We start from the raw sequence: 8966 nt of genomic DNA, 5'->3' as shown, positions 1-8966 counted from the left end.
GGGCTAGATACGATATGTAATGTGTATAATGTGTTACATATACTTTCTTAACGTCGAAATAAAAAAAAAAGGCGCTAAGAATGTTTTATTTTTAAAATTTAATTGAAGCTATCATACCTATTTAATAGATCAATCCAAGGAAAAGGCGCGAACATTTACTCGTGGCGTTTGGCACGAAATTATGAATGTTTTTTTTTTTATAATTCTTAGACAGGTGAACTGTTGCAAAAGTATACACAAGTATATTTAGAGCAGTACTCCCAATAGCTTAATGGTTAGCGCGTTGGGGATAACAAAATATCTTTAAAAAAAGCGCATTCACTTTGGCGCAGGTGTATAATGATGGACCTCCTCCTTGTGACCAAAATTTTGAATCTCTTTTCAGCTCGATTTTACGTGGGTTTCTTTTCCTAAAGTGGACGGAAGACCTCTCGTTGCTCGCAACGAGATCGTATTTAGTTATTATTATTTTTTTTTTTTACAAATTGTGCTCATTGTTGCATAGGGTAAGATAATATATATATTCATTTGGTCAAATTTTCGTGGTTTTAGGGAAAAAATCTGGTTCGAGGGGAATTTGATTCAATGGCTGAAGATGCATTGCATACTTAGTAGTAATATGTCTGAAAAATCAAATTTCGTGGTTTAGGGTGGACTTAAATTATGTTTACTTTCATCCCCCACGAAAATAAATGATTTCACAATCAGACAATTCATTAAATTCTCTCTCTCTCTCTCTGCATATGTAAAACAAAAAGCATTTTAAAGAACAAAAAAGAAGAGTTCATTGAAGAAAGATTTTTGTGTGAGATATTTTTTTATTTCCTTTCACATGATATTTATATCAGCATGAATTGGTATGAATAATAAAGAGTTAATTTTCAAAAAAAAAAACAAAAAAAAAACTAATTAATCTTAATCAATCAAAATACACAAAAGGGGCACTAATTAAAATTCTGAAGTCAATGCCAATGGCATATCTATAAAAAGCACGTGAATATTATTTCCTTGACAAAACAACATGATATTTATCATTTTTCTTTGCACATCAGGATGTTTTACTGTAAATGCAAAAATAATGAAGCTGGGTGATGTTGTTCAAGGTAAGAATTAGTCCATAATGGAATTTTAAGAAGTAATACATAAGTTTTTTTAGTCTTTACACCTTTCTGTGAAAAAAATGCATTTAGTCTAAGAATAATTAGCGTTCTAACATGCCGTGTATGGTCTGTGTAACAATTAACAATTCTAATATAATTTGTTGGTTTAGAATTTTAGTCAATTATTTTATATTTCTAAATTGCAAGAACTTAACCTAAAATTAAATATTTTAGCTAAAAAAAATTTTTGTTTCAAACTTCCGTACACATTTGAAAACTTTAATTTTTCAGTATTTTAATTTAAATATTCAATGTTTAAATTTCTGAAAATGATCTTCTTTAGAACTCTTTTTTTAAATCACTTATTTTTTAAGCCATCTTATGTTCATAGGCTTAACAATGTAAAATCATGTACTTTTTTGTCTTTTAACCTTTTAACGTTTGCTTCAAATAGGTAAATTTCACCTTTGAAATAATCAAATTTTAGAATAACATTTCGTACATTTTGAGCTTTAGAAATCTTCTTGAAATATCCCAAATTAAAACTACCAAACAATCCTAAATTCAATTTCTCAAGCCTGATTTCCTTTTATAAAGACGGCCGATATAAATTGATATCTTATAAAGTTTAAATAACTGGAAAAGATTTTCATGGAAGGAAAGTAGCGCTAATCAATTCGTTCGAAGCCAATGTGATATTCTCATCTTTTATTTTAAAGGCACAAGGACTATTTTTAAAATTAAAATTTCCCTAAAATGTTTCAATGAAGTTTGCCTCAAAGAAATTTCACATATGGCCCCCAAAACCCGTGTAGCTGCGAAATGGTCTACAAAACGGGTGCACTGACGAGTCCTGGATTTTGTAAGCTACATACTTTGAGGACAAAGTTTTGTAATTCCCCTCTTAAATCTATCTATGGAGTGTTCCATGAGATGATCTTCATCATGTACAGTTCCAACTTTAAAACAAAAAAGAAGGCGAATAAGCGCGAAAAGTGTTATTTGCGAAACGAAGCCCTCTGAATCGTTTGAATATCGATGGTTGAAAATCTAGCAGAATATATAAACAATGCTCCATACTTTTTCCCTTTTTCTTAATTTGAAGAGTAGAAAGAAAACAAAGATACAATCACTAGTTGAAACAACGCAGATGTGTAAAAAACACTCAGATATTCCTACTTGACTACATCAGAGATAAAGGTTACGTTTTATTAGGCAAGATGACGTAATCTTGGGACACAAGTTTTCTTAATATTGGTATTTGATCATATTTGCAAGTTTCTTTTCATGTTTCGTAGTTTGATAACATCTCTAAATATTACTTGAGCACTTCTTGGCCTCAGATACTCTATTTTCTTTATTCAATATTTAATAATAGTTAACATGAAAGCGGACTGATAGTACATTAATTATGGGCATTAAGGACGTGCGCTTTTTGCTAGAACTCTTTCAAGAGCGTTAGCACCTACGTTTGTGCATATTTCTGGAATACGCGTTCTCGGGTTCACGGTCGGGCATTCTGGAAAAAAAAATTTCACGGTCTATGTAAACAAGTTTAGCTTTTAAAAAAAGCTTAGAGAGTCAGCCAGTGGATTTTTCTTCTCTATGATAATGTTTTAAAGAATCATAGAGAACTGAAAAAAATGCCTTCAACAAATTATTAATCAGTAGCAGAGATGGGCACTAAAATTAAAAATTTTTAAAAAAATTTTTTCTGCATAGGAACAGAAGCGTTTGTGCATGCAGATTCTTGCATTTTTTGTCTCAAAATCAAAAGAACGGAAAGTATGTATAAACATTTAAGTTCCAAGTTCCAATTCACGTAACATAATTCAAAGAATTTATAAACCTACAATCCCATTACATGTATCAGATCTATAAGATTTTAGGGGGAGGGGGATATATTGACATTATGCCATTTTTAACAAAACGGAGCCCAATAAGCTACACTATCATCCTTGTTTGAGTTTATCATGCCGCCGGTTGAATCACTCTTGGCTTGGTGTTTAGTCCCTGCGATATACTTAAACAGCCAAACTGAACCTTCGTTTGAGAATACAAATAAAGGATTGTTGAAATACATAGTACTTTTTCTAGTACATTTTAGAATTAAAAAAAAACATTTATTGTTCATTCAAACAGGTAACATGTAAGCTTTGGCGGTATATCAAAAGCTTTTTTTAGTTTATTAAAGCTGAACACTCTTCATAAATAGGCATAGGTCGCCATATTTCTCGTTGTCCAACGCTCTCCCCACAACCCATATAAGGAGAAGATCGCTTATCAGTTCAATGTATTTTGCTGTAGAGATCCGACGAGTGTAGACGTACATCTTACACAGCCGTGTAACTCGGTCGAGATGAAATTATCAAATTTAACGTATTTTTTCCACTAAAGGACAATAGTATCATGAAAAATACAGGTCAATACATTATATACAAGTAGAAAATGCACATAAAAACAAGGAAAGAACGCTATAAATCTAAGATCACGCAAGGAGTACTATACGTCGGACACGAGTTTCGAATGTGCAACCGAGTGTAACGAAATCGGACGGTTTATATACCCGTCTGACAGTGGGCGCACTTGTTTCAGACAGCCGGGCGATGACCCGGTTCACTTTTATCACATGGCATATTGACCCGGTTAGTGTCGCTGAAACGAGTGAAAAATAAGCCGGATTGGCTGGTATTGGTGCTGTTGCTGTAAAAAAAATTATCAAAATTATCTGAACGCACGAGAACAACGATTTAGTGGATATATTTCGTTTTAATATATACTAGTTCCATTCAATGTACAATTTGTGAATTTGGAGCATAGAGGGTCTCGTTACCCACAGAACTGAAAAGCAGCTATAAAATTTATTGAAAAAAAAATTGTCGTGCAAATGTAAACAAATATGTTGTAAAAGTCTCTTATTATCCCAGTAGAGTTTGTTTATTGACACCGAGACTACGACAAATGATAAAAAATGAATGTTTCACCATCAAGAACATTTCTACCTCCGTGTTCCGCCATATTGCTTTACATTTGGCCGCTCGAAATTTTTCGGGCGATCCGGGCTACTTTCTGACCGCCCGGCGGCTTATATATATTTGAAACAAGTGACTTGCCCGGTTCCGGAATAATAACCGGCTTGACCCGGCTTATGAAACAAGTGCGCCTAGTGCCTATTTATGAAACGTGTTCAGCTTTAACCATCGTCATTTGACTTACTAGTAACTAGCTGAAATTTGGCTTGAATTTTTTTCATATAAAGTAGAATTGAAGGAAAGCAAACATTACTAAGACATACAAATTCATTTATCAGACCTGTTATAATGTAATAAAACTATTAATTCATAAATATGATTGCCACAATCTAGATTATCAGGTCGTAGTTTATGAAAAACAAGCCAATTTACGGATAAAAAAAAACATGCGCAGATGGGGGGGGGGGGGGGGGTCCAGGACAGGGCCATAGGGAGTATGGTTTATGCCATTTAATTGCAAAAACTCAAAAGCTTCTTGAGATATTGACTGGAGATCAAAGTTTTACACAGAGTCACACAGGATTATGCATTCATGACATTTACGTTTGAACCTCAAAATACACAGGGGTATTCCTTACGCCATAATGATATATGGTCATAGGGAGTTGTGGTATAAAATTTCATTGCAAAAGCTCAATGGCTTATAGAGATATCGCGCGAAAACAAGTGTTTAAACAGACAGAATTTCTGAATTAATTACCTTGACCTTTGACCTCAAAATCAAGCTCGGGTCTTCTAATGGCCATATAAGGTGTAAACAGTTGTGTAAAATTTCACTGCAAAAGCTCAAACACTTAACGCATTATTGCGGGGAAGTGAAAGTGTTACAGATAGACAGAACTATCGATGGACGGACAGACAGACTGAAATTGATATTCTCTAGTTTAAGCGGGGAGGGGGGGGGGGGGCAACAAACGAGCAAGCTTAGCCAGTTGTGTTTTCTTTCCGAAGTATCTGTTGTATGACTTAACAAGTCTGTCCGCTATTTTAGCATCGGGATCGAAATGATTTGTAGTGAAAACGAAAGTAAAAGCAGTAAAAACTGAAAAGCTTAAAATATGTAATAAAGCAAAGTTTGTGCTGTAGATTTAAATACACAAGTATAAAATACCTTCAATATATTTTATAAAAGAGCTTTAATTTACGCGTCAAACACTAAATTCATCCAACAGTAGCAAATGTATGCTTCGCTGCGTAGAACACATGATCAGGTGCGAACCAGTTAAATTGCTGCGAACCAGTAAACTGTTTGAAACCTTCTATACAAAAATAAGCATCGGGAAATTCCTTTTTGAGTTAAATTTACAGATTACTTTGGTGTTTAATAGGGATTTGTTGGTTTATAATCTATATTGATTTTACTGAAATAAAATTAGCAGGAGTGATTTACTGCAGAACCATTCCCAGAATTCCAGGTCACGCAAGCGCATTGGAAGTTCTTCGTACCATAACTAGTCAGCCCGCGGGCTGACTAAAAATACTGTAGATAGACTGTACGATAACGATTTCGTTGTGTAATTGAATAAAACTGGCCTTCTTTGTTTGATTCTGAAGTCTGTTTATTTAATGTGTACCTTGAAATCACCAATTTTCGTGGAAGTTGAATTTGCGTTGTTTTCGAGGTATGGGGAGACCCATGAATTCAAGACCGCCACGAACTGTAAAATTTTATATGCAGTATTACTCAACACCACCATCAAATTCCCACATATCAATATATTTTTCTCAAACCTCGAAAATTTGCACCGACGAAAATATGTGATTTTTCAGTAACTTACACTTTAAAGTTAATAACACACAACAAAAACTTGGGTCATGAAATGCCAAGATTCTAGACATCTAGCTTGCCAGTAATACAAGCTTGTCAACCTCATAAAAAATCTTTTATTTTCTCCTTTTCAAAGTTTGTTGACAAGACACGATAAGCGATTGATACAATGCAGTTCCACACTAACATAATTTTAATTCTATAAAATATACTTCACAAAAAATTATAACTCTATTTTTCAGACTCCAGCCTCGTTAAACATTAAACAAAACTGCAAAATAAACCAGTCTTTCACAAACCTTCCTTTCTGTTTAAAAATTGCTTCGGTGCTAGCTCGCCTATCTAAGCTAAACTTGAATTAGCTATTCCAGCTTTGTTTGACTGTTGACTCTTTCTACAGAGACATATTTCATTGTAGAAAATACTGAACCCACTTCTGTTGAACGTTCAAATATAAACTGTATGGACAACGGGCCACTTGTGTTTCGAGGCGGCGATCCAACGTCTTTTTTCGGTTCATTATGTCTCCCTCCACCAGGAAAAGTAAAACAATGTGCCATTTTCGGTAAGTCCAAATAAAATTTCAAACGAACAAAAAAAAAATCGAATAGATAGAAGTAGAAAAATATAAACCTGATTCCATCTTAGACACAACTTTTCATATACTGAAAATAGAAATATGCATATTTCCCGATATTCAGTTTAAAACTTATAATACGACTTATTTTGCATTTTCAATATTATTTTATTCTTCTTCAAGACGCTGGTGCATTTGAAGCGTTTGTTTGCCCACAGAAAAGCTATTTCAATGGGATCAACTCTGACGCGGGACAGAGAAGGGTTATTTGCTGTTCTGGTTCGTACATGTAGCTTCTAAAAGCTTCCTTTAATTGGTGAAGATAATTGCATCTTTTAAGAGGAGGTTAAATATCATAGCATTCTTGTTTTATCTACAGCGTATCTTTTTTTTAATTTATGCATTTCATGCAGCTTTATATGCAATCTGTATTTCAAATTTTAAAAGAAATTAAATGCTTTTTTCTCTATTTATATAGTGTTTGGAATTTCCTACACTGACAATGAATGTAAAATATGGTTCCGAACGACAGAAAACTTTGTATCACCATTTGGTCCAGGATATTTAGTTACAGGAAGAATGCCAGTTTCAGACGGGTTGGTATAGCATCTATTCCGGTTAATGATAACCCAAGTGATAATCATTATTATTATTGATATTAAGATTATGAAGAATTTTAAAGTTTGAATACATGTACATGAAGTATAATTTTTTTCGTTTTCAGAATGGGAGGTATTCGTGGTTTCGTCATAAGGGAATGCCCATACAGAAAAAGTCATATGTTCAACTATCCAGAAAATATCTACTATGTTTCAAAATAAAGATGTCTAGATTTTTTTTCCGTTTGCATTATACTGGAACTAAGTTCCGATTCTCAGGTTCGATCTTTAGTTGTACAATGTTAGTAGACGTTTAGCAGGTCGAGACCACTAGATTTTCTGACATCAGCATAAATTTGAATGTAAAATAGCTATCTGTTTACTTTACCTACTGCTGAATGAGCCGCTATGCATTGTAGGTTACTACACATACCCCGCTTTGTTGAAAATAAGGGCATCTTGAAATGTCCCGTTGGAAACTTATTTTCAATTCTTTTTTTTGAGATTTGAGAAAGAAATATTTAAAATAATGTATAATCTTTCATTTCTGTGCTCACATTTACAAAATTTGCTTTATGAAGCCTTAAATCAACTTATTACATCAGCCTAAACCATTGTTCAAAGAGGCGTTGGTGCTTTCGTCTGATCGTGTCGATAAAACATTGATTTTTTTTTCACGTGATTAACGTGTACTTAGTTTTAGCAAGTAATTTATAGGTCCTTGGTTTTAGACAGCAGAAAAAGGTGTGCAGTTTTTATTTAGCCCCTCATTATTATCAGAAAGTGTTTTATGTACATGCAAACGTCAAAGCGTTTGTACGGTATTCGAAGCAACTATTAATCATCTAAAACAACTCCAATATTAAATGTGAGCATGGAGCTATGTCTTTAGAATATAATTTCAATTTCGGTCTTATAAAGTGATAAAGGAGCTCTACAGTTTTTCCAGTGACGAGTTAAATATTGTGCAGTAAACCGACGAAAACCACGTGTCGCCATTGAATCGTAAACACGTAGTAGACTGTCATGCTTGGGACTCATTCACTTGATTGGAGAACGTGTGTGACGAAGACATCGTCACGTGTTGAAAATTGCCTTCCATATAAGGTAGTTGTCTCGACCTGTTTAGCAAACTCAGTGATCACGAATAGTATCTTTGCCCATGGGCGTTAAAACGTGTATTAAAAATTGCAGTTCGAGAATGAAGCTAAGACTTAACTTTTGCATTTTGTTTACTAAAAAGGATACCATAAGTACAAAAAAAAAAACAACAAAAAAAACAAAAAAACAAAAAAAAAAAAACAAATCCTGAATGAATATAATGAAAATATTCCTTTTTTTATAACCCCCGCTTTGAAAGTGATAGTGTATATAGTGATTCGGATGTCTGTCCGTCCGTCCGTCAATATCTGTCTGTACGATACGTCTATTCGTCTGTTACACTCTGGAATACCTATCTCTTATCTGCAACTCCTCTTATATCACTGAATGAAATCTATGTAACATAGTGTAGTGCTATTTTGCACCGCCGACTTTACCTTTTTATCTGACACATATTCTGGGTTTCCTATAGAAAAAAAGGATACTGCCCTTATATTCATATGTAAGGGTGGGGTATCATTTAATGAACTCAGTGCTCATAGTACCAAATTCAAATTAGCCAGAAAAATTTAATCCTTTAATAATCAATCTCTTTGTTTGATCTTGATCCAAGCATTTTGCCATATCTTTTTGTGGGGGTGCATGACAGATGGTCAGTTTCACAGCTTATATATTTTGTATAGATTAAGTTCCAAGTGATGAAAAATTGATTTCAAAAAATGAACAAAAAATTAACATATTTGCTATCGAGAGTTTTACATTAACTATGCAGAATCCATTAGGTTTTAC

General features: G+C 33.7%; 1 protein-coding gene across 1 annotated transcript; it reads left to right on the top strand.

Annotated features, from left to right (window-relative positions):
- The first annotated feature begins 1019 nt into the window (after positions 1-1019).
- LOC134263473 (uncharacterized) lies at positions 1020-7315 on the top strand. Its single transcript, XM_062745823.1, has 5 exons — positions 1020-1103; positions 6319-6465; positions 6661-6756; positions 6956-7073; positions 7202-7315. Exons 1-5 carry the CDS (start codon positions 1022-1024, stop codon positions 7296-7298), a joined length of 540 nt encoding a protein of 179 aa, XP_062601807.1. The 5' UTR covers positions 1020-1021; the 3' UTR covers positions 7299-7315.
- The last annotated feature ends 1651 nt before the right edge of the window (positions 7316-8966 follow it).

This window comes from Saccostrea cucullata, unplaced genomic scaffold (assembly GCF_032062105.1).
Source record: "Saccostrea cucullata isolate Sc308-1 unplaced genomic scaffold, CSIRO_AGI_Scuc_v1 ctg2297, whole genome shotgun sequence".
Classification (NCBI taxonomy): Eukaryota; Metazoa; Mollusca; class Bivalvia; order Ostreida; family Ostreidae; genus Saccostrea; species Saccostrea cuccullata.
Note: the sequence above shows the minus strand (reverse complement) of the source record. Positions and strands in the feature narration are given on the sequence as shown.

Excerpts from the sequence above, each read along its gene's own strand:
- LOC134263473 (XM_062745823.1), top strand. The coding sequence starts at position 1,022 with ATGATATTTATCATTTTTCTTTGCACATCAGGATGTTTTACTGTAAAT. Across the intron at positions 6,757-6,955 it reads AAGGGTTATTTGCTGTTCTG|TGTTTGGAATTTCCTACACT; the intron begins GTTCGTACATGT and ends CTATTTATATAG. Across the intron at positions 7,074-7,201 it reads AGAATGCCAGTTTCAGACGG|AATGGGAGGTATTCGTGGTT; the intron begins GTTGGTATAGCA and ends TTTCGTTTTCAG.